Here is a 26,847-nt window from a genome sequence, read left to right on the forward strand (position 1 = left end):
GTTATTGATTTTGAGGGTGCACATGGGATTTGTGACATCTTGTTTTTATAAAACACCTTATAAAATGTAATACATCAATAACTCAAACTGTTACTTTTGTACAGTTTGCAAATGTAACACTGTACGGGGTTAGTACCTCTCTGGATGTGCAGTAGAAAGTTTCACCTAAACCCAGCCCACCACCCAACACCAGGTAACGTGTTTGAATAATGAATGAATATCTGTGGCGATGTCTTCACCAACCTCATGAACATACACCTGGTATTCGGCACATTAGCTTGAGGGGCACTACAATTCAATAATGGTAAATAAACAGCTCTGTAACTAGAACTACTAATGGAAGACGTAATTAATACATATTTATGTATTAATATAGAAGGTCGTTTATGAAGCATGCACACCTCTCAAATGTCTCTGATTTATCCTGATTATGTTATTAAACAGTAACTTACTAAACACCGAGATGTTCATTGAGAAACGCCTATCTGGGTTCCGCCAGAGACATATATTATTACTTTGCCTTAGTCCACATTTTACAAGGCTAGGGTTAGCCCTAAGCCTAAGTGACCTGGTGGCTCTGTAAAATGTGGACCAAGGCAAACTAAGTAATAACATCTGTCACAAGCAGAACCCACCTGTACTGCGGTGATTTCAATATCTGTCAATAAACTACCAGTGTACGCATGATGTCAAATCTGCATGGTGGTGGTCTACCGTGCATCATTTGCATAAAATATCACGGCCATTTGACATGTCGGTCACACAAGCTATATCCACTTTTGCGCAGACCGACCGGAGGTACTGTTCTACAACAATGCCCACTGTAAAAATATTACGTTCACAGTTTCTTTTAGTTACACTTGGAACACATAAATTCTGTACTGCAACACGAGTTACAGGAGGGGAAATCTAATATGTCAGTTATTCACACTTTGTCCACAACTACGCGAACCCAAGATGTTAAAAAATACATTAAGTCTGAAAGAATGTTAAGTGCAACGCCTTTTATCAATTCAAAACAGCAGTTAAAAAAAGAAAAATTGCGTAAGTAAACTAGCAGCAATCTGTCTGCAAAAAGTTAACATAAACGTTTATGAAAATACCTATACGACGTACGTTGCATTCCATTAAACAAACAAGCAGAAAAGTCCTTTACAAGACACGAGGCCACTACATACTACAAAACAGAAATACATTGAGCATTCTCTGAATAATCTGCCTTCTGCTATACACAAAAAAAAAAACAGCCCCGACCAAACCCTAAGGTGCTGAATGACGTGGACGTGTTATGTCGAAGTTGCGTGACGCAAGGACGTCACAGGTCATTTCCTCTCATGGGAACTAGTCACTACAGTTGGAGAAATGTCGGCTATATCCGCGGCAGAGAAAGTGGATGGTTTTACTCGTAAATCTGTTCGTAAAGCCCAGCGACAGAAGCGTTCCCACGGCTCCTCGCAATTCCGGAGTCCTACGAGTCCAATCGAGCTGTCTCCTTTGCAGCAGTTGAAAGGTGAGTCCGTCGGACGTTTGACAGTAATTCCTGTTGTTGTTTTCTGCTGTCTTTTTCGGTTTGTTGATCTTGCCATTTAAAGTCCTTGGTTTGTGAATTAAGCCTGTGACACTTGCAATTGCTTGAATAATGGCGCAACTACTCAAAATGCAACATTTCAAGTTTGCAGTCTGGGAAGTACTGTATCTTAAGATTCTGTAATAAAGCACAGTGATTGTTGAGCCGTTTTATGTTGATGTTGTACACGGTGCCACAGCACTTTGTTTCCTTAAAGTTGGAAAAGTCCATTGCAATATATGCAAAACTCCAGACACCTTCCTAAGAGGAGTTTGGCTTCCTTCATGTGTGTACTCCAAGGTACTGAGGGCGCAGATGGGTTGTTGTTACAGTTTTCGTTGGGTGTTTTTCAATGCCTAATCATTCATGTAGTGTGTAAGTGTAGTTAAAACGATTGGGCCAAACGTCACTTCTCTGTCTCCACGAGTGTTGCGGGAGCAACAGGCTTGTCACTAGCCCCGGTTACAGGTGTGAGAATTAAATGCACAGGAAAGAAAAAACAAACTGGATACATACTATTCATTTCAGTGTTTCTCTTTCAGTTCTTTGACAAAAACCTAGGTTCTCCGTACCCGTTGTTCTAAAAGCATTTTTTAATTTGGTTAACTGGGTTGGACGTGGTCTGGTAAATTTAGAGGTGAACTGGCATGATCTTGTTAAGTTATTGTTTCAGGTAACTGCAAGGTTCACTTTTAAGTTGGTGTTGTTTATTATATTGATGATTTTGTATAAGCCTGCATTAAATCTACGTGTGTGGTACTAACGTGTATATTTGCATATTTCTTGCATTATATCACACAGGGGCATTGCTGTACATAATGCTGTGTGCAGTTGTCTAGTTAAAGTTGAGGTTTGCAGGTTATACAGCTGTCATGCACATAACTGCTACCAATTTGTATATGGAGTTTATTTACTGTAGCGTTTACAGCTTTAGAGAGCATCGTATGTAGAATCGTTTTTCTCCCAAACTATATTTGCCTGGGAGGATTTTGTGTTCATTTTAAGTAATATCCTCACCTCATGTTTAATTTTAATCTTCTGTTAATATGCATGCTGTCTGGATGTTACAGTAAATCAGTTATTAATTTCTCACTGCGCTGTTAGTGTACTAGTTCTGAATGTTGATTTAAGTAAAATTATTTGCAAAAATCTGAGGTTTGTAAGTTAGATCCATTTTCATGTCAACGTTCTTTTTAAGTTAGTAAATATCATTTCATTGTTATGGGTCACAAAGCAATATACTTTAGCCATATTCAGTTTATTTTGTATTGGTGGGGAAATGTATTTGAACTGCAAGCCTAACGAGGCAAACAGTCAGTTGAGTCTAGCACCCAGGCACCGACTAAGCCCATGGTGTACAGTAAGCAGTACTGTAAACTGGAGGGGGGTTTAAAACCTGAAGAACAGTGAAACACTGTTTGTTGAATCCATGCTGTGTCGAGTAGTGTCTGACTGCCTATTGCTGTTGTCTGAGGGATCCTGCTGGAACTCACTTCTTCCTTCTTTATCACTATGTGGAGGTTTGCACAAGCTGTCATAAATACAGCATATTTATGCATTTATGGAAAACTTGCAGCTAGAAGACCATTTAGTGGAATTTGACGTACCCTTGGTTTGCTGTGCTTTTCTAGTTGTTGCCAAAAGCTGTGCTGCCATATTTCAATAAATTAATGTTTTATGCAGTAGTGTGTGTGTGTGTGTGTGTGTGTGTGTGTGTGTGTGTGTGTGTGTGTGTGTGTGTGTGTGTTTTGTATGTGTTGAATTTAACTGTTCCTTACTGTGTCAGATGTTGGTGAGCATTTTCTGCATATAGTGAGTTGAACTGATGTGGAAAAGTAATATTTAATGAGTAATACTGAATCTTCATCTTTTAAGGTAGTTTGCTTGTGGTGTTCAGTGCTTTGCATTTCAAGCATGTAAACTGCAGTAGCTGTACCACCATGGTAACCATTAACATGTACAGCACAAGTCTCGCATGAGAACTTGCTGTACCAAATATTCCTACCTGTTTGTCGCCTCTTTATACTTCTTCTCTTTTTCACTTCCTAACTGTAAAGAATATGGTTGTAGTTTTCTAAAACAGACATGTTTATTCACACTAAATATGTTTGACTTACTATGTGTTATTTGTAGCATGCCTTTACTCATTCTAATATTCAAATGGCTTTCTTTTTGGGTACAGCTTTATTTGTGTGAATATTGACTTTTAAATTTCTGCTCTGGTAAATCAGCATTTATATATTTTTATGTTTGGTAATTCCTGTATTCTTTGTATCTTACTAGCTGAGTCTGTAAGTAGTCCGTTTTGGTCAGTGCCCAACCCTAGTAAACAGATGCAAGTAATATAAAGTTAAAAATTAAATGTTTTTTGTGTTGAACACATGCTACATTTTTTTTTGAATATGCACAATGCACAATGTTTCAATACGGTGTGTAGTGATTTGGATAGCCAGTTAAATGTGGAAGTCATAACTGACCTTTTACAAACATTACCCAGCAGTTATATCAAGACCTTCTCACTACAACTTGTATTGTAGAATTTCTGTTCAAAGTATTTCTTGGTTTGCAGAATGTTGTACATAGGTTTCCAGTGTGATGCTGATTTAATCCTCAAATGTTTCAGATTTATTTTATTGTAGGTTTCACTTCAGCCTGCCTTGTTTCTCACATCGTTTACCATATGTGTTATTCTGAAAAATTTCCTGATCTACTTTTAGGTTCTGTTTTTTTTTTTTATATTTTGAGCCCAGTCATGTAGTTTTATGGAGCTGAGAATCTGAGTAGAAGAGATGAGGTTGTTATTATTGTTACTATTATTATTATTATTTTCATGATAATTATTTACATATTTTTATATTGATTATTTTTTGATAATGCAGCAGTTGGACTTTGAGTTCTGTTTGTTGCTGATTCCTGTCTGAAGCATCCTTTTAAAAGGTTGTGTAGCTGAATATTGGTAGCCACCACAGCTTTATTCATTAATTGTAGACCAGATCATTTTGAAGTTCAGGTGTATTGAAAGTCAACTGAAGCACTTGGTTATTAAATCATTCAGTATATTTCTACGCCTTGATTATTTTCCAAGAAAAATCCATGTGATGTTGATTGTAGCACTGACAGAGTGTTTATGTATGTTGTACTGATAATTAGGGCTGTAAGGCAATTTTTTCATTCAGTCTTGAATAATGAAAAAAATCTTTCAGTCTTGAAGAACGAATCTTCAGAGCTGCAGTGATTTTAATAGATGCTAGTAGATTTTGCTTTTAAATTACTGAAGGTAAAACACAAGTGTGCAAATTCAGATGAATACCAGGGCCAGATCAAGGTCAAATGCGACCCTAGGTAGGGTAATGAACTGGGTGCCACCCCACACCCTTTTTTTTTTTTTACATACACACACCTACTTTCCTCTTGTGCATATACACACACACCTCCCTTCCTTTAATCCCCTGCACCAAAGCACCTACCTCCCTGTTGCACTCACCGACCCACCTACCTCTCTCCTCTGTATGTACACACACCTGCCTCCCTCTTCTGTATGTATATACTCATGCCTACCTCTCTCCTATGTGCACATACATGCACACCTACCACTCTCTCTTACATGCATGCACACACACCTGTATCTCTTATTTGCATATACATATACACACACATCTCCCTCATGCGCACTCGTATGGGCACGCACCTCCCTCCTTCTCTTGTATGCGCACTAGGCCCTACCTCCCTCTTACACAGGCACACGCGCGCATACATAAGCACACATACCTGTCTGTTACGCACACATACGTGCACATAACCTCCCTCGTACGTGCACGCACACACGCAGACACATGCACACACTTATCTCCCTTTTACACACACGTGTGCAACTATTTTCCTCTCATACACACACACCTGCATGCACATGCCTACCTCCCTCTTGTGCGCACACGCTTACCTCCCTCTTGCACGTGTGCATGCACACTCCTCCCTTCCTCTTACACACATGTACACACACACCTTCCCTTCCTCTTGCATGCACATACACATCTTTCTCCCTCTTGCGCACGCACACACCTACCTCACTTTTACACACGGACACACGCACAACTATCTTCTTCTTACACACACCCATGCATGCACCTTCCTCCATCTTGCACACACCTATGTCCCCCTTACAGACAGAGGGGCACACAAACGTACACCCTCTCATGCCTACCTGGCTTCTACAAGCACGCCCATGTTAACACCTGCCTCCCTCGTACATGTGCACCTGTGCCCATCTCCCTCGTGTACGCACACAGACACGTGCCCGCCCCCATGTCTCTCGCATGCATGCAGACACATGCTCGCATGTACACAGACACACGCCCACCCCGCCTGCCTCACACGAACCACTATCTTCTTCTTACACAGATGCACACCTACCTCCTTCTTAAACCCACACACACCTGCATACACCTACTTCTCTTAGACATGCGCAGGTGCTCACATGCCTGTCTTCCTCTTACACACGTGCACACACCTACCTTCCTCTTAAGACATGCGCATGCACATATCTACCTTCCTTTTACACATGGACAAAGACACACGCATATATCGACCTTATTCTTGCACACACCTACCTTCTTTTTTCAGACGCATACACAAATTCACACACCTTCCTCCCTCTTAAACATACACAAATGCACACACCCATTTCCCTCTTATACACATGCACGCACATATCTGCCTACCTCCTTACACACATGCATGCACACACCTACCTTCTCCTTGCACGAACCTACTCTCCGTTGCACACACCTACTTTCCTTTTACGCAAACATGTACACACCTACCTCTCTCTTGCGCGCGCAGATGCATACACATATCTCTCTTATGCGCAGACACATGCATACGTACACACCTAACTCTCTTGCACACACACATACCTATCTCCCTTGTACACACATGCATGCATACACCTACCTACTTCGTACTCGCACGCACACACCTACCTCCCTTGTACGCATATGCATGCACACACCTACCTCCTTTGTACTGGCATGCACACACCTACCTCCCTTGTGCACACACGCATGCACACACCTACCTCCCTTGTGCAAACACCTACCTCCCTTGTGCACACACGCATGCACACACCTACCTCCCTTGTACACACACGCATGCACACACCTACCTCCCTTGTACACACATGCATGCACACACCTACCTACCTCCTTTGTACTCGCACACACCTCCCTCCCTTGTACACACCTACCTCTTATGCACTCACACGAGAACATGCCAACCTCCCTCTTGCGCACGAGAACGCGCCTACCTCCCTCTTGCGCACGAGAACACGCCTTTAGTCCCTCTTGTGCACTCACGCGCAAGAACATGCCTACCTCCCTCTAGCACACTCATGAGCGTGCATGCCTAGCTCCCTGTTGCGCGCGCATGCCTATGTCCCTTGTATGCACAACCCTACCTCACGCGCACCCCCTACCTCCCTCCCTCTTGTGCACACTCACTGCGCACCTTCTTCCTTATTGTGCACACACAGCGCAAAGACACACAGCTACATCCCTATTACACAGACACACATGCACATATCTAACATCTGCCTCTCTCTTCCATTGACATACTTAGTTCCGTCTTACACATACATGACACGCTTGCTGCTCTCTTTTACATAGACACAGGCAAGCACCTGCCTGCCTGTTACACACACGCATCTACCTTCTTCTTACAGACACAGCTATGTCCCTCTTGCACGCACGCCCGGGCACCTGCCTCCCTCTTGCCTGCACTCTTCTACCTCACTTATGCCCACATGCAGGCACACCTCTACCTCCTTCTTGCACTCACCTACCTCTCCCTTGCACACATACCCACACGCAGGTGCATACCTACCTCCCCCCCTTACATATGCACGCGCAGGCACGTACCTATCTCCCCCTTTCACACATATGCACACACCTACCTCCTCCTTACACGCATACACCTACCTCCCCCTTACATATGCATATGCAGGCACACCCCTACCTCCCACTTAGACACACGTGCGCACACACATCTGCCTCCTCCTTATACATACACACATTTACCTTCTTTTTCTGCAAACAACCACGTACACATCTTTCTTATGTATGCACGCACACACACACAAACCTACCTTCATTTTATGCAAACACACACATACATATCTATCTCTGTCTTACGCGCACACCTACCTTCCTTTTAATCAAACACACACATACCACCTACCTTCCTTTTAATCAAACACGCACATACCACCTACCTTCCTCTTAATCAGACACGCACATACCACCTACCTTCCTCTTAATCAAACACGCACATGCCACCTACCTTCCTCTTAATCAAACACGCACATGCCACCTACCTTCCTCTTAAGCAGGCGTACACACCACCTACCCTCCTCGTAAGCACGCGTACATTTCCTTCCCTCTTGTGCACATACACACACACACACCTAATTCTTTCTTACACAGTCACACATCTACCTTCCTCTTGCACAAACACACATGTACACACCTACTTCTTTCTTACACACACCTACCTCCCTGTTACACAGACACACACGACACACCTACCTCCCTCTTGCACACACACAACACACCTCCCTTCCTCTTGTGCACAGACACACCTCCCTCCCTCTCTCTCTTGTGCACACACACACACACCTCCCTCTTGCATGTGCACACACACACCCCTCCATCCCTCTTGTACGCCCGCACCTATCTCCCTCATGCATGCATGCCTGTGCACCTACACTGGATATAAAAAGTGTACACACCCCTGTTAAATGTTGGGTTTTTGTGATATAAAAAAATGGGACCACAGTAAATCATTTCAAAACTTTTCTTATCTTTAATGTGACCTGTAATCTGTACAATTCAATTGAAAAACAAAAATCTGTTAGGTGAAAAATATATAAAAAAATACAATAAGCTGGTTGCATAAATATTAGCATGGTACATCTTGACTTGGCAATATTTGCCCACTCTTCCCTGCAAAAGCGCTCTAGATCTGTCAGATTGAGAGGGCATCTCTTGTGCACAGCCCTCTTCAGGTCACCTCACAGATTTTCTATTGGATTTAGGTCTGGACTCTGGCTGGGCCATTCCAAAACTTAAAATTTCTTCTGTTGAGGCCATTCTTTTGTTAATTTGGATGTATTCGTGGGGTCATTGTCGTGTTGAAAGGTGACATTTCTTCATCTTCATCTTTAGCTTTCTAGCAGACACCTGAAGGTTTTACACCAAAAGTAACTGGTATTTAGAACTGTTCATAATTCCCTCCACCTTTACTAAAGCCCCAGTTCCAGCTGAAGAAAAGCAACCCCAAAGTATGATACTGCCAGCACCATGCTTCACCGTAGGGATGGTGTTCTTTTGGTGATGCGAAGTGTTGTTTTTCCGCCAAACGTACCTTTTGGAATTGTGACCAAAAATTTCAACCTTGGTCTCATCAGACCAGAACACATTTTTCCCACATGTTTTTTGAGAGACTTGATGTATTGTTTTGCAAATTTTAGCCAGACCTGGATGTTTTTTCTGTATAAGAAAAGGTTTCCGTCTTGTAACCCTACCCCATAGCCCAGACATATGGAGAAAAAAGAAGATTATCATCACATGTAGCACACAACCAGTACATGCCAGAAATTCCTGCAGCTCCTTGCTCCACTTTTTGATGACTGTCTTCACTGTATTCCATGGTATATCCAATGCTGTGGAAATTTTTTGTAACTTTCTCCTGACTGATACCTTTCAACAATGACATCCCTTAGATCCTTTGTAAGCTGTCTGCGAACCATGGCTTTTGCTGTAGCAGGCAACTGAGTAAATGTCAGGAAAATCCTACTAGGATAGCCGAACTTTATTTGGGCTTAATTACAGTCTCTTTAATTGATGGCAGATGTGTACCCAAGAAGACTGAATGCTGTTATTAAATCAAAAAGTGCTTCAACAAATTATTTAAGGGTGTGCACACTTATGCAACCAGCTTATTGTATGTTTTTTATTTTTTATATTTATTTCCCTAATAGATTTAGGTTCATAGGTAGGTTCATAAGTAGGTACTAGGCTATTGGCCCTAGGGCCTATATAAGCTTAGCCAAAAGGTACCCTGGCTTTTGCCGCCCAAGAAAATTATTTTCCTGTGCCCCTGTCGTGCAGAGCCAAATAAGTGATCCCCAGGGTGAATTTCCTGTCTCCCATCCAATCAAGATTTTTCTTGAAGAGTGCTTATGAGGAGCTTTGTTTGTTGTAGATAGGTAGTTTGTTCCAGAGTATGGGACGTCTCTTGGACAGGAATCTATCCCTTCAGCATGCTCAGTTTTATTGTGACAAGCTTTAGGTCCCTAGAGCATGTAGCTAGGAGGGATTGTTATTTCTTTAAGTGGAGCATGTCCAATAGCTGTAGGTTTGACATAGCTTTGTATTTTAGGCAGAGATCGCCTCTGAGTAGGCGATATGCGACTGAGTAAAGCTGGAGTTTTTTGAGACGGTCTGCATAAGGCATCTGTTTGAGGTTGGTAATCCTCTTTATGAGGTATTTTTGCGGCCTTTCCAGTTGTTGTACATGTCTTGTGAAGTACATACCAAAAGGGGTGTTGTACTCTATAATGGGTATAATGAGTGACAAGTAGAGGGGAACAATGACCTTTTTTCCTGGGTGCGAAACCTTTTGTGATGAGGTGTGCCACATAGAAGGATTTCCTGACTACTGTGGCAATGTGCTTATCAAAGGCGAGACTACTGTCTACCTATGTCCCAAGGTCTCTTATCACACTTTTGGTGTTAAGTAGACTACCGCCTATGTGGTAAGTCATGAGTACAGAGTTTTTACCAAAAGGGATGACCATGCACTTTTTGGCATTGGGCTTGAGGCCATGGCTTTGTCACCAGGCATCTGTCTCAGTGAGGCCCTTTTGTAGGCTGTCCACATCGTTAGGCAATTTGATTATGGCTCCTAGTTTGCAGTCATCTGCGAACTTTGTTAGCCAAAGACCTTCTGTGTTAGCGTGTGCTTCAGAGAAGTAGATACCAAACAGGGGAGGACCTAGGACTAAACCCTATGGTACTCCACTTGTCACTGGTCTGAAGTTGGATTTGGAGTCTGCTAGATTCACATTGTGGGTTCTGTCAGTGAGCCAGTTGGCAACCCATCTTGTGACATAGGGATTTATACCTTGTTTAGTGAGTTTATCTATAATTCCAGAGTGGGGGATGGTGTCGAAAGCCTTGGCGATCTAGATAGGCTGTGTGAACCACCTTACCCTCATCTGCGGCTTTGGTAACCGCTTCAAAGAAGTCTATCAGGTTTAGGAGACACGATCTGCCTTTTACAAACCCAAACTGGGTGGGGTCTAGAGTTTGGAGATTACCAATGTCATTGTTTATAAGCTCCATGATGATGCATTCCATAGCCTTACAGACCAGGCTCGTCAGTCTAATGGGATGGTAGTTTCTGGGGTCCGTGGTGGCTTCCCCTTTGTGGATTGGGATAACTTTCACTGTGCGCCATTCAGTGGGCACAATGATGAGGCTATGATTGAACATGGTACTTAGGTGGGGTGCCAGTTCGTTCTGTAGTTTATGTAGAACGCAGTCTGGGATGTTGTCGGGTCCTGTGGATGCTGTGTTCTTGGCTTTGGAGAGTGTGTGTTTTTACCTGTTTGTTTTTCAACTGAATTGTACAGGTTATAGGTCACATTAAAGGTGAGGAAAAGTTTTGAAATGATTTATTGTGATCTCATTTTTTTTATATCACAAAAACCTGGCATTTTAACGGGGGTGTGTACTGTACATCTCTCTTGCATGCCTGTGCACCTATCTCCCTCTTGCATGCATACAACTCCATCCCTGTCTCGCAGTCATGCACCTCCCTCCCTCTTATACACAGACACCTGTCTCCTTCTTACACACATGCATGTACACCTACCTCCTTCTTACACACACGGACACACCTACCTCCTTCTTACACACACGGACACACCTACCTTCTTACTTACACTCGCACACACCTTCCTCCGTCTTACACACACACGCGCATACACACGTGTAACTCCTTGTGTACATGAATGCATACACCTGCCTCACTCTTAAACACATGCACACACATATCTTCTTTTTAAACACACACGCGCATACACCTACCTCCTTATATACACACACACAATCTGCCTCCCTCTTACACAAATATGCGCGCACACACACACGCACGTACCTCCCTCTTGTACATGAATGCACATACTTCTCTCTCTGACACCTGCACTCACACATGCACAAACAAGCGCACACCTACCTTCTTACACATACACTCGCGTGTATGCACCTACCTCCTTACACACACATGTACCTCCTTCTTAGACAAATATGCACACACACACACTCCCTCTTAGAGATGCACATGTTTACCTCCCTTTTAGACAATCATACACCTGCCTCCCTTTTACATGTATGCACACACAATCTACCTCCCTCTTACATGCGCATATGCGCACACACCTACTTCCTTTAATAGATGCTTAATTGCATGTCTCTCTTTGGTATACTATAACACTGAAACAAAGCTTCTCCATACTGTTTGTGGTTTTGAGATTACATATGAGCATTCAGTAGTATTTAACCCGTTAAGGATTGTATGTGATGGGTACTATTTTGATGGACACTGGACATTTAGGTATATGTATAGGCCTGTGGGCAAGTTGTAACCGTATACATGATGGACACTGCTCAGTTTACTACTCATCAAAAACATTGTTTATTGTGTTTTTTGTGAGGTGGCCTGTATCAAATTGGTAAATTCTGTTATAGCCGAGTTTACGTGTGTGCTGTATATTTCGTTTTTTAGGCAGAACTTATTTGTACTGTAGATAATTTGTAGTGCTCAAACTTAAACCACTTTAAGTTATACAGTAAAAAGAAGTGGTGTGTTTTTTCTTTGTTGGTGTGCATCAGATCTGATAATCTTGTATCCTAATTCAGGATTACAAGTTGGTGTGTGCAGATGTTTGAAGTGAAAGAATGAATTACTATGTACATTGCTGCTATGGTTTGTCTTGCACTGTGAAGAAGAAATGTTTTGATCTTGTAAAGACTTGATAGATTTGTTCTTTTTGGTAAAGACGTAAGTTATGTGTGATGGGCAAACAAGCAAATACAAACAACAGTGATGAGATGAATTGAGGGTGGAAGACCTGAAGATTAGGTTTTATTTATCTTACAATTGAGAGAGTTCAGCTACATAAAAAAATAAACAGTATTGTTAATAAACAAGGTACAGTAAATGAAAGTAAAATTACCACATTCTCCCCCACCAAAATGTTAAGCGAAGGAGAGATGTTAGCGTCTGTGAAGGGTCATAAAATGATAGAAAACAGAAAACAAAGCTCTTCACTTCAGCTTTTCTGTTGCACAAGTTATAGGGATGTATGAATTTCAACAATAGTGGGAGTAAGACCAAGGTACACATACAGGAATACTAAGTCTCTTAAGAGGTTACTATGTTATGAAGAAGGTAGAACTTTGAAGTACAGTCGGATAGGAGAGGGACATTCGCCTGCAGAAGTTGTAATCCATGCATGTATATGACAGGCGATAATTTTGTTCATCCAGATACTAGACAAGAATATGTTTTTAATCACTATGCTGATTGTAGAACAAAGGACATGGTATACCTGGCATAGTGTCAGACATGTAAATCCTTTTATGTAGGCAAGACCAATAGAACCCTCAGGGAGAGAGTGAGGGAACATTTGTATGCTATCATAAAAAGAAGATGAGAAAAATGCACTGGCTAGACATGTGTTGAATTATGGTATGATACACAAGTTTAGATTTGGGGCATTAGAGCCAATTAGAAAGACTGGTAGGATAGGGAACATTAAAAACTTCACTGAGGGGCAAGAAAACAAGTGGATCATACGCCTACAAGCACACAGGCTGAATGGTTTAAATGATAAAGTAACACTTAAACTATTTCTAGTAGCTAGGTCGTATGCACATTAGGCATTTGAATTGTTTATTTAATGTGTTTTTTATTAATGAATATGGTATATTTTACATAGCTATATATGTTTCTACATTCTATATGAATTTGTGAATAAATTATATGGATAGGTTTTTAATAATGAATGTGATGTCCTAATTGTTTTTATTAAATTGATTAGATGACAATGAAATGCTGTAACTATTTAAATGGAATTGAGGATGTCTGTATATGAAAGTCTGATGAAACATTTTTATAACGTGAAAGCGCTCACTGTTTTGCTATATTGGATTCATTAAATCTACATGGAGTTTCTATTATTCGCTGTGGTGTTGCCTCTTGTGTTTTTTTCTGGATTTACATATTTTCTCTGAGGGGCACTAAGTCCAGGGCTTTTTTGTTTTATTTTCATGTACTGTGTGTTGTTGTAGGCCGTTTGTATCAGTAATATGCGAGTCAGGGGGAGAGGGGGAAGAGTCAGAACTAATGTTTTGTAATTTGTCTGGCAAAGCAACATCTGGTCCTACATTTGTTTGTTCATTCGGTCAGGTTGCCATGCTCTTTGACTGTTGAGGGTGATTAGTGGCTCTGAACTGTCACATCAAACTATCTTTGCCCCTGTGTGCTGGCTGTCAGATGGAAGCTGTCCCCTGTTTTCTTTTGGCAAGTCGAGCATGTGCGTACAGAGAATTGCTATGCAGCAGTTCCACTTTCTCCAGTAATGGATCATACTTCGAGGACCTATAATTATTTTGAAGCAACACAACGCCGAGAGATGTGATCCAAACTGGAAGCGCAGTGCCGTTGGTGGACCTGCAATTGTAATGAAACAACCTTTCATGTAGCTTCGCATTGGTGGCTGTGCACAGTAGAGATCGGCTCGAGTGGAGTGCCTTGAGCAAAACATCTTCCCACTGTTCCATGGACATCTTTTTACCTTTTAAAGTCAGAGTATTGGCCCTCCAAAGTGTACCATTTAGACACTTGACTTGAGCATTACCTCGGGGGTTGTAAGGGGTGGTTGTAGTTCCTTTTGGTGTGCAAAAAAGTCTAATTTGTGAGACATAAAAGAGGTGCCGTGGTCTGAGTGAATATAAGCTGGCATACCAGATAGTGAAAATAGTTGACATAGGCAGGCAATTACAGTTTGTGCAGTCATGTCTGGGCAAGCAAAAGTAAGAGGGGAACCTTGAATATTCATCAGTAATAGTAAGCAAATATTGATTGCATGTTGTGGAAGGAAGAGGTCCCTTAAAATCTGTGTTCAGTCTTTCAAAAGGTTGGGGAGTGTTTACGAGCCTGGTGTAGGGCGGTAAAAATGTGGCTTTACTTCTGCACATACAGAGCAATTTGAGGTACATACATACATACAAATAGTTTAAACACTGGTATTGATGACCTTTTAGTTTGCCAATGTACCAAAACACTTGTTCCCATAGTTAGTACCTTCTTACATACAAATAGTTTAAACACTGGTATTGATGACCTAGTTTGCCAATGTACCAAAACACTTGTTCCCATAGTTGGTGTCCAGGCTGTTCTTAAAAATATCTCAACTAGTACTTTAATGAAATTTGGTAGTCTGTTCCAAATTTGGTAGTCTGTTCCATGGCTATCAGAGACCCAATTAGTAACTTCTCATTCCTATAGAGTCTTCTACATAAGCTGTCTGATGATTCTCTAGTACGTTTTTGATCACCCCAAACATTACCAGAGGTAGTTGTCTCTAACTGCCATATATACTTGAATAAGATTTCTTCGATATCTGTAAAACACTGTATAAGTTCAGATATTTTAGTCTTTTATAATAACTTAAATTTTCTTATCCATGGATGCCCTTCTAGTTTACTCATGTTTGTTTTGTTATAGGGTTTCCATACTGTTATTCCATACTCAAGTTTGGGTTTGGGTCTAATGTAACTAACAAACAATGACTTTATTATTTTTGATTTGCTAGACTTTATAAATCTTTTTATACATCCTCTAGTTCTATAATGAGAAGTTATGTACCTACCATAACGTTCCATGTTAGTTGTCTTCTCTCGCCTTCTTTCTTGCTGGATGGGTTCCGGCCTATACTAAAGCTCGAGAGCTAATTTTTACCGGCTCGAGGCAACCCTATATCCCATGATGCTAGGCGGTAACTACCCAGATCTCGTTTGGTAGCTGAGAAATAATAGCCAATTCAGTCTCCCCTCTGAGGTGGAGGGGGAGAAAGAACTCCCCAAATATCACTACCTGAAGCTGTATCTACCCCAGGACCAACTGTCTGGGCTTGGAATAGTGCAAGATAAGGTCCCTTGGAAGAAGGGGAAAAACCTTTCGGTGTGTCCAGGCTAAGGGGATGGTGGGCGGGACGCAAGAAAGAAGGCGAGAGAAGACAACTAACATGGAACGTTATGGTAGGTACATAACTTCTCAATGTTAAGTTGTCAATCTCGCCTTCATTCTTGCTGGATGGGACCGCGTCCCTAGCACCTTCATCCTGGGTGGCTCATAGGAACAGACTCTTGAGAACGGTGGAACCATAATTTGCCCTGTTTCTGGAGGCCATGTCCAATTTGTATGTGTAACAAAGGTATGAGGAGAGGCCCAAGTGGCTGCCGCACAGATAGTGTCTATTGGCACTCTAGCTTGAAAGGCTGCTGATGTAGCCAATGCTCTGGTTGAATGGGCTCTTGGCCTAGTAGTCAATTATTTACCTATATTTATCAACTCAGAGGTAATCACAGAAGACGGTCACCTTGGATACCGGAAGGCCCTTTCTACTTTCTGCATAAGATAAGAATATTTGATCAGATTTCCTGATTTGTTTAGTTCTGTCCAGATAGTAGCGGAGTTGACGATGAAATGTAGTTTTTGCTCCGCCTTGTTTGAATAATTAGGGAAGAAAACTGGAAGATCAATAGATTGATTTAAATTTGTCTGAGAAGCCACCTTGGGTAAAAAAAGACGGGTTAGTTCTTAGAGAAACTCTGTCTTTATGGAACACTAAATAAGGAGGACAAATGCAGAGGGCATGAAGTTCAGATACTCTCCTAGCAGATGTAATGGTGACTAGGAAGAGTGTCTTCCAGGAAAGTAACTTCAGTGAACAGGAGGCCACAGGTTCAAAGGGAGGGAGAATCAAGGATATTAAAACTAGGTTTAAATCCCACTGTGGTGGGGGGTCTTTGATCGGGGACCTGAGTAAAAAGATACCTCTGAGAAATGCCTTGCAAAGCTTATGGGACATGATACTGGAGTCCGACAAGCCTATGTGAAAACTTGAAATGGCTGCTAGCTGAACTTTTACTGTGGAGGAAGAAGATCCTGAATGAAAGATTTCAGCTAAGAAATCCAAGATAGAGTGTATTGGAGCAGTGAAGGGATCTATGTTCCTAGCCTTTGCCCAAAAGGAAAAACGTTGCCATTTACTAGCATAGATCCTTCTGGTGGAAGACTTAAGGGAAGCTACAATAATATCCTGGACAGAATTTGAAATCATTGGAAGCCTGGCTAGTGACGGAAGTGGAGCAACCAAGCTGTGAGGTTGAGAGATTGGAGGAATTGGTGCAGCTGCCCTGATTGATGGGCCAAAAGATCTGGCACTGGATCCAGATGCCAAGGGTGCTCCAAAAGATAGCGATGCAGGAAAGGGAACCATATCTGTCGAGGTCAATAAGGGGCAATGAGGATCATCTTGGCTCTCAAGACGGAAGCTTTCTGAATTATCTGTGTGATTAATGGAAAGGGCTCTCAAGACGGAAGCTTTCTGAATTATCTGTGTGATTAATGGAAAGGGGGGAAAGGCGTATAGAAGTCCCCGAGGCCAATCGTGGACTAGAGCGTCTCTGGGGTGATGGCCTGGAAGGGGGAAGAGAGTGAAGAAGTCAAGGCACTTGCTGTTTTGTGGTGTTGCAAAAAGATTGCAGCAAGGAAACCCCCACTTCTGAAAAATTTCGTCAGTCACCGTTTGCTTGAGAGACCACTCGTGGGGCATGAGTATAGCTCTGCTCAGCCTGTCCGCTGTGACGTTGGACTTCCCGGGGATGTGCGTTGCTATCAGAAACTGCTGAGAAGAGATCGCCCATTGCCAGAGTCTGAGTGCTTCTCGACACAGGGGATAGGACTTTGTTCCGCCCTGCTTGTTGATATACCATACTACTACCCAATCAGGGAGGCGTCCGTTGTGACTGTGGCAACTGGGGGGGGGGGGAGGAGTAAATTGTCTGCCTTGATGGACTTGAAGGGGGACCATCCACCAAGATAGATGTTTTCTGCAAGATAGAGTTATTAAGATCTTGTGTGTCATAGGGAGCTGTTGGAAGGACCACTGGGAGAAAAGCATCCATTGAAGAAGCCGCATGTAAAAGTGGGCAAGGGGAAGAAGCGTGATGGCTGCCGCCATGAGACCTAATACTTTCAGGACATACCTGGCCTGAATTTTGTTGCTCTGAAGGAGGACGTGAACATGATTTTGAATATCTAAGGCCCTCTGCTCTGTTAACTTTGCTGGTGGCGCCTGTGAAGGTAATAGACTGACAAGGCGACAAGGCAGACTTTTCTAAATTTAGAGAGATACCTAGCTCTTTGCAAATGTGAATGGTGTAATCTCTGCCTAGAAGAAGTTGACGCCTGGTGGTGGTAGTGAGGAGCCAGTCGTCTAGATATGGAAACACCTGGAATCCTTGACGTCTCAGGTGAGCTGTAACCGCTGCCATACACATGGTGAACACTCTGGGGGGGGCTGTAGTGAGACCAAAGGGCAAGGCTCTGAACTGGTAGTGACCGGCTCCCAGTCGGAAGTGGAGAAACCTTCTGGAGCGCCTGTGCATTTTGATGTGATAGTACGCATCCTGAAGGTCCACTGAGCACATCCAATTGTCCTTGCCCAGAAGGGGTAAAATGGACTGTAGCGTGACCATCCGGAACCTCGTTCTTTTTACAAACTTGTTTAGTTTGCTGAGATCCAATATTGGCCTCCAGTCCCCTGTTTTTTTTTTTGGTACCAAAAAGAACTTTGAGTAGACTCCGGATCCTAGTTGGTCTGCTGGGATTGGCTGGATGGCTCTCTTTTTTTTTTTTTTTTTTTTTTTTTTTTTTTAGCAGCTTTGATATTTCTAGTGCTGCTTGTTCCCTTAGACTGGGTGGAACGTCTGGAAGAGACCCCATTTGAATCTTTGGGGTTTGGATAAAAGGGATTTTGTAACCCTCGAATATGATCGACTGCACCCATTTGTCTTGAGTGAGGGAGAGCCAGGCTTGTGGGTACAGTGATAATCTTCCCCCGACTGCCTCCGAAGGTGGACAGTCGGGCAGCGCCTCGGGGATGCTGGAAGGGTTTGTCAGAGAGGGTTCCTCTGCTACCCTGATTCTGCGGACCCCCTCTGCCTCTTGGACGTCATCTGTTGTTGTTCCCCCCTCTGCCTCTAGGGGTGAACTGACCTCTTGTGTTGGGCATGACTCCTTGTGATTTGCGGAACCACATTTTTCCACCCTTTTGACCCTTAGGATATGGTCTAGATGGGGTTGAAAGGGATAAAAATAGGAACTAAAAATTTAAAATAACCGAAAAACTAGCCTATTTATAAAATATATATTACTATACTAGGGGAAAACTAAGATTTTTCTGAAAATTATTCACTAACCTGTGAGCCGGTAAAAAGAGCACCTCGCTAGCGAAAGCGGCAAACGAGATTTGGGTAGTTACCGCCTAGCATCATGGGATATAGGGTTGCCTCGAGCCAGTAAAATTAGCTCTCTAGCTTTAGTGTAGGCCGAGTCGGAGCCGAGGTTCGGCTCCAAACCCATCCAGCAAGAATGAAGGCAAGATTGACAACTTAACATCTATCATTAACCGATTGGTTGATATGATTAGAAAAACCCATAGCTGAATCTACCCAGGTCCTTAAATGAGTATACAGTTTCAATCGCTGTGTACTGTCTTAAGTCTTCACCTTTCAATTTATGTCTCCCAAGTCTTATAAGCTTAGTTTTTGATGTATTTATCAGCATATTATTCTCCTGTGCCCAAATGGTCAATTTAGTCAAGTTAGTTTGCAGACATTCCTTATCTGTAACACATGCAATCAGTTAACTCAATTTCCGGTCATCTGCATATAGACTGTAGAACACCTCAGATATGTTAGGTGTGAAAGATACAATCTAAATAAGTAAGGGCCTATGACAGAGCCCTGTGGAACACCCTGACTGTAAAAAAAAAAAAAAAAAAAAGGGGGGGGGGTTCACCTGTCCAGTTGCTGTATACTTGCTATGTCCTTTTTGTAAGCCATGCAGCTATCCATCTTATCAAGGGTGTATCAATAACTATTGATCAGTGTTTTGTGTATGACCTTATCAAATGCTGAAATTAAATCTATATAAATTACATCACAGCACAATTTTTCATTCATAGCTGTTGTTATATTGTTGTAGAATGTCATGTTACAGGTGGTAATGGATCTATTTTCAACATATGCATACTGATATATGGTTTCAAGTCCCAACCTATCCAGTTCTGACAGTAACTTATTCAGTATTGTCTTCCCCATTATTTTTTCCACAACATGAAAGTAGACTTGAGGGTCTGTATGACTGTGGGTTGGTCCTACTCCCCTTTCCCTTGAAAACCGGTTTAGTAAGCACACGTCTCCAATGTTGAGGACTCTCCCCATATTTATATGACATAGTGAATAGTAGATGTAATGGTACCGTAAGTTCTTGCTGAAGTGTTCTCCGGTCATTGTTACTAATTCTGTCTCCTCCCTGTGTTTTGTTTGGGTCCAGTTTGCGCAGTTCTTTTTCAGTATAATCTAATTTGATTCCAGTATCCGGGTTTACCTGGATCTGTAAGCCGCGGTGGTGCAGCGGTAGCATTGTCGCCTCACAACAAGAGGTTCTCCCATTCGGTTCTCGGCTGGAGCGCCTTCTGTGTGGAGTCTGCATGTCCTCCCCGCGTGGCATTCGAAAGACATGCATAGGGCGTACCTTCGTTGAAAGTTGGGTGTCGAGCTGGCACTTCTGCACCGTATAAAAATCTACTGCCAATCATTAGCGGACCATGGTTCCGCTGTGGCGACCCCTAACCGAGAAAATCCGAAAGAAGAACATCATCTGAGGTTACCTGGATGTCACTAGGACATCACCCCTTTTGTGGAGCCAAACTGTTTTGCATAAGATTTTGTAAATTATATTTATAATCTGCTGTGTTTGAGAATACATTTTAGAATCCGCACACTGATTATCAATTTGTGTGTCTTTACTCCTTCGACATGTTATGTATCTATAAAAGGTTTCCTGTTATACTCACTATCTTTATATACATTTCTACTTTTTCCTGATCTTGTCTCACACTATGCTTAATCTGTTTGTCCAGCTTCTTTCAGTTTTCAAAGTTGTAATTCCACCTCTCTTCCATTTCTTACATTTTTTGTTTCTCACTCTTATATTTCCTTAAGAACAAGATCCGATATCTCCCTGATGTTACACATTTTGTTTGATTTTTTGCACTCAGAATTTCTCTTTCAAAACTTCTACATTCCATCTGCATTTTTTTCACTGACCATCATACTCCAGTTAGTTTTACATAGTGAATTAACCTTTGGTGCATTGGTTTAGATTTCATTTTGAGAGAATTACCCAGCAACAAATTAACCTTTATAACCCCATGATCACTGCACATCAGTGGTAATGCTTCATACCTTCTCAAGAGAAAATGGAAGATTCTTGGATCATGTAAAATGCATCAAGCAGGAAACGCTAGTATGACACAGTGAGTCATGTAAAAACTTTGTCAACAAGAGAGGGAATTGAACTAGAACACACCTGCAGTAAGGCATCAGTGGTGAGATTCTCCTTTTCAGGCTGATGACACAGAAACAAAAAGGTGAAAGCTCGACTCTCCTTTGCTGTGTGTTCTCATTCTTTATTTTTCTCTCTGTTGATTGCCGTACATAAAGCTGATCGTTTGTCAGTAACCAACTTAAAATGATTTCCCAGAAGAAAGACCACTACATACACGTCCTTCTCTGTATCTGAATGGCACCTCTCGAATGGTGACAGCATTCTCTAGAGCAGCAATGACAATTTCCAAGGCATCCATCTTGACCACCAACAGGATATTATAATCTACCATAAAGACAGCGGCATTCTCTAAGATTTTCAAATGTATCCACCACAACTGTAGGCAGTGGGAAGGTTGTGTTGTGTGCAAGAGGGTGAATTGTATCTGAAAACCACAATATCCAGTAAGAGTAGTAGGCAAAGATCTCCACTACTCTTCTTTGAGACTTGAGATCTCAAAGGAGGGGCAGTTTTTGCAGAGGACTAGTTTCTCTGTCTGGTTTGATTACCCCCTTAGATACCTTGATTTTTAGTAGCTACTGTTATGCTCTTGTCATCATTGAACATTAGACCGTATTGTTTGACAGCTTCACAAAATCTCTGCAAGTTCTTATCATGATCATCCTTATTTTTTCCACGCAGTGACATTATCGATTGTAAGCAAATGTGTCATATCGATTGTAAGCAAATGTGTCGTGCAGTTGCTTGGACACAGTTATTTTATCAATAGTGCGTGAAAAATAAGCCGCACCATTTGTCACGCCAAAGGTATACCATAGAACTGATAGTCTGCTACAAGCCTCAAAAGCTGTCTGTTTTCTCAGCATCTCTTATCAGTTTTTTGGTGGTAAGTCCTTTGTAGATCAAAAGTGCTGTATACCTCATAAAGTACCACTTTTTAAATCATCTCATCTATTGAAAGAGGATAGGCATCAAGATGCTTAAAATTATGTATTGTTTGACTGTAGTCTGTGACTTTATGTTGCTTCCATTTTGCAGTGATTAAGAACCCAGGCTCTCCAGGGTGAGTAAAAGGGTTCAGTTATGCCTTTGGCCATCAGTCGTTTGATTTCAGCTTGTATAAAGATCTCATCTGAAGGGCTGTGATGCCTAGATTTCATTGCTGTAGGCTTTCATTCTGGTGATTAAATGCTGGAAGAGTCATAGAGCTTTGATTTGAGCAGCAGTTAATCCACTGAGAGTGAATGGTATGGTGGTTTGGTTCCTCCGAAAGGAACTTCTACCATTGAGTGCAACTTGAAAAAGTCATGACCTAATAGAATATTGGCACAGAGATTAGGTAAAATAGTTTGTTTTGTTTCCATGCATTACAACCATACAGTTTACTACAGTTTCAATGTGTACGTGTAAAGCTTGTCAACCGAGTAGTTGCTATTGTATTTCTACTTAGGGAGCTGTGCACAGGCCAACCATACTTATGAACCACAGAGGGTGCCACATAACTGAGGTCACTATCTATTAGAGCATGTAGTTTGACTCCATTGACTAAAGTGGTAACTGCACTAGATGGGCACCTCAGAGCTGCTGCAGTGATGATGCAAGAAAGAGATTGTTTAGTTCCGGAACCAGACAAACATACCTTTTGAAAATTACCCTTCTTGCTGCATTTTTTTGCATAAATCTTTTTTTTTTTTTTTTTTTCGTGGATCTCTGTTGCGACCAGAAAAATAGCACTTCAAATTAACAGGGGCACATGTCATCATCAACAGATGGTATGCAAATAGTATCTGTGTTGCTGTTTCTAGCATCGAGCGAGGAGGTACCTCAGGGTGAGAAGACGGAGTTCTCATAGGACTATGACTGTTCATGGGTCATTTCCAATGATTTTGCTAGATCAAAGGTGCTTTGGAAGTTTAAAGTGTGTTGTTCAAGCAGATATTGCCGAATGTGACTTGACTGAATACCATTGATAAACACATCTCTCATGGCATCATATCATGATAGCTTTCAGCTTTGAAGTTTTTTATTTATTTGTTTACCAGGATAGTCCAACTGGGTAGACACCATTTTCAGTGGAGGCCTGGAGAGAAAAGCTCCACAAAAAGTGACAGTACGTACAACATTAGTGACTGTAAATACAGCATGACAAACAATATATACGACATAAGTTGCAGTAGATACATCAGATATTGAGCTTAACGTAGTAATATTAACATAGAGCCTGTGAATATTAATTCACATTTTGTAAAGGGAAAATAATTCTAGATTTATTGCGGATTTAAGAATAGAAAAATCATAATACAAATAAGATCATTGTCCAAGACAGCTGAATAATCGAGAGTATACTTAAGATAACAGGAGATAAGCAAGAGTTGTTGCATGGGCAGACCCAAGTGTCCGATAATTTTTGAGTAGTTTTTTAAAACTGGTGTGTGTTGTCAGTGGTTCTAATATTATGGGGGAGGGAGTTCCAGGTTTTTGATATAGGAAGAATATAGAGTGACTCCTGCAGTGTTAGTTTTCGAAACTTAAAGTAAAGATTTATTTGATGATCGTAGTGTTAAAGTGTTAGAGAGTAAAGTTGCATTAAGCTTTGGAGAGCTGGAGTTTTTGTTGGGGTTATAGAGTAATTTTGTGGGCCATGTTTAATTGGTTCTATGCAAGAAGCTGAGGTAGTTCAAGCCAGGAGAGTTTTTTTTGAGGGCTAGACAGTGATGTGACCTGTGTAGTGATCCAATGGTAAATTTTAGCTAGTTTGTTATAGCATGTATTCAGTTTGTCTAAATCTGTTTTTAGATTTGATAAGGATGGGTGAAGCATATAATAGAGTTGCTAGTAGGTGGGTTCTGGTTATGGCAGCTGTTGAGGAGTTTTGGTATCTGTAAAGGTGCCCATTTTTTGGGGGAACTTTTTTAATTGTTTGTAATATATATGCAAGTCAAATCTTAGAGTATTGTTTACAAAGATTCCTAGTAGTTTGGATGGTTCAGATGTAATATGTTGTTATTAGGTGTGATGTGGAACTGTGTGTGTGGTAGGTTGAAAGATCATAAGTTTTGCTTTTTGGGGTTAGGAGTTAGCCAGTCATGTTTCAGTTTCTGTAAAGGTCTGTTACGTTTTGTCGTTAAGTTGTTGCATGGTAGGGGCTGCACATATCAATGTTAAATCATGTGCATATTGGATAATGGTGACAAGTAAGGTAGCTGAGTTGAGGTTATTATTGAAAATACCAAAAGGAAGAGGGCCAAGTATGGATCCCTGTGGGACCCCAAGGTAATAGGGAGAAGTGTGGAGAGGTCATATTGCCACTTAACTGCCTGCTGGCAACCAATTAAGTAACTATGGAACCATGAGACACACGAAGGGTGTATCTTTAGGTCTGAGAGAGCAGTTAGACATTTGTTGTGGGAGATTGCGTCAAAAGCTTTAAACATATCCAAGAAAACGGAGACTGTTTCCCTCATTCCTGTATTGGTTTATGGTATTGGTAAAGCTAAGTAGAGCAGTGGTTATACTATGGGATGGTCTAAATCCATGTTGGTAGATGACAAGTAAGTTATCGAATGTGAGTTATCTCATAAGTTGGGAAGTGTGTGCATTTTTCCAGGAGTTTTGAAAGTGGGGATAGGATAGCTATGGGGCAATAATTAGTTCAGTTGATTTACCACCTTTATGTAGGGGGATAATGTAAGAAATTTTCCAGATGGTAGGGATGCAGTTTTCAGAAACTGAGCGGTTAATCAGTATTGATATGGGATAAGATATAGCCTGTGCTACAATTTTTAGGAACTCTGATGGTAAGTTATAAGCTGTAGTTGCAGTTGGTTTATTTTTTTTTTTTTTAGGAGTTTTTCTATGGTTTTGGTGGGGATGGGTTGAAATGAGAAGGAAGTATTAATGTTCATTAGTATTCATAACTGTAGGGAGGTCGCTGCCTGCAGCACCGGACATCTGGCCGGTATACCAGAGTCTTTGGATAAGGGGTAATTGCGGCATTGCATGTCAGAGCCATAAAAAGATGTCGGCTATATGACAGAATTTAGAAAATTGCTGAATGTTTCTAACCAATGAATCCATTGTTTGGAGGTATCAGAGGCACTTGGGTCTACATCAGAATGATCCGGTTGGAAGAGGTGATCCATTGCAGTCTGGTTGCAGGATGAATAAATTGTGACAGGCAAATAAGCAAATTCAAACAAAGTTGATTGGGAAAAATTGAGAATAATAGGCCTGAAGACTAGGCTTTATTCATCTTAAATTTGAGCTAGTTCAGCTACAAGAAAACAGTATTGTTAGTAATAGAGGTACAGTAGATGAAAGCAAATCATCGCAGTCAGGCTTGAGTTGGGTTTCAAAAGTCGTAGCATTTTACTGGTGTCTACTACCTGAATTCCTAAATCATTTAAAAAAAGATATTAATAGTAACAGTTGACATAGAATTCAGTAATGTATTTGCTGCATGGCACTGTCATTATCAAACCTAAGTTTCTACATGGATCAGTCTCAGTTCTGTGTCGGTCTCCTACTTTCTACAGTCATGCCTGACTGTCGCAGGTCTTCTCTTAAGACAGACCATCGCTTTGCTGGATGTCCTCATTTCATCTTGCCTTCTTTCCTTGTCCCAAGTCTTTTCACCAGATTGCCTTCTGCTTTCCTGCACACCTGCCCAAACTACTGTAATTTTTTCGTTACTGCATGACATCTGCTGTCAAGAGCATATCCTTGTGTCTGTTCAGCATTTAGGTGCAGTCCTACAGTTGAAACGTCGTAATAGCAAAAGAGTTGAACTTGAATACTATTAGTAGTGTTAGTAAGGAATATTGTATCATCTGCATATTGTATTGCTTTGGCACTTCTTCTGTGATTAGTTATGCCACTTACCAGTTTTCTTAATAAGAGAAGCAATTTTTAAAACATAGCTATTATGTTTTTTTATAGTATATGTACACATTAAAACATCCAGACACCCCCACTAGCAAAATCCAAGGGAGTAACTAGCTATATTGACAAGTATCTTATAAATTATGCTAATAGAGATGAAATACTGTCATACTGTGTAAGTATTTACATTAAAATTCATTAATCTGTGAATGTAAATGAAAAATTTCACCCAATGTTGTTTTACAGTCAGTACACTTGTTTGCATGACTGACTGGTTTAAAGAATTACTCATGCTGCTATAAAAGTTTGGTAACTCTTGAGTTATCAAGGTTAACGTACTATTCAAGAGTTGTCTTCTCTATTCATCCACAATGTATTCCTATATCTGTTTTAAGTAACTGCAGTCTTTGGAAGTGCATCTATTTTCAGCAGAAAAAAAAGTTTACCTGCTTTTTATTTATGTTATGTTTTTAGATATAACTTTAGCTGCTTGAACGTGGACTGTTTTTGAAATTTATGTTCTAGTAGTTTTGCATTTGTTTGATTATTCATGTATCATTTGTACTGTCCTGGGCTGATCTTAAAATGGTCCTTTATGATCACTGACTAACCCCAGAAAACAGATAAAAATAAAG

The 26,847-nt window shown here is 41.2% G+C and overlaps 1 protein-coding gene across 1 annotated transcript in view; it reads left to right on the forward strand.

The window, feature by feature from the left end:
* Positions 1-1,311: 1,311 nt before the first annotated feature.
* Positions 1,312-26,847, forward strand: part of PPP2R5A (protein phosphatase 2 regulatory subunit B'alpha) — a gene marked incomplete in the record, with an annotated part of 2,279,188 nt that continues 2,253,652 nt past the window's right edge. The window contains 1 exon segment of the mRNA XM_044055395.1: positions 1,312-1,510. Coding sequence (XP_043911330.1) covers positions 1,363-1,510 — 148 coding nt within the window.

This window comes from Protopterus annectens, chromosome 1.part2 (assembly GCF_019279795.1).
Source record: "Protopterus annectens isolate FY-2018-M chromosome 1.part2, PAN1.0, whole genome shotgun sequence".
Classification (NCBI taxonomy): Eukaryota; Metazoa; Chordata; order Ceratodontiformes; family Protopteridae; genus Protopterus; species Protopterus annectens.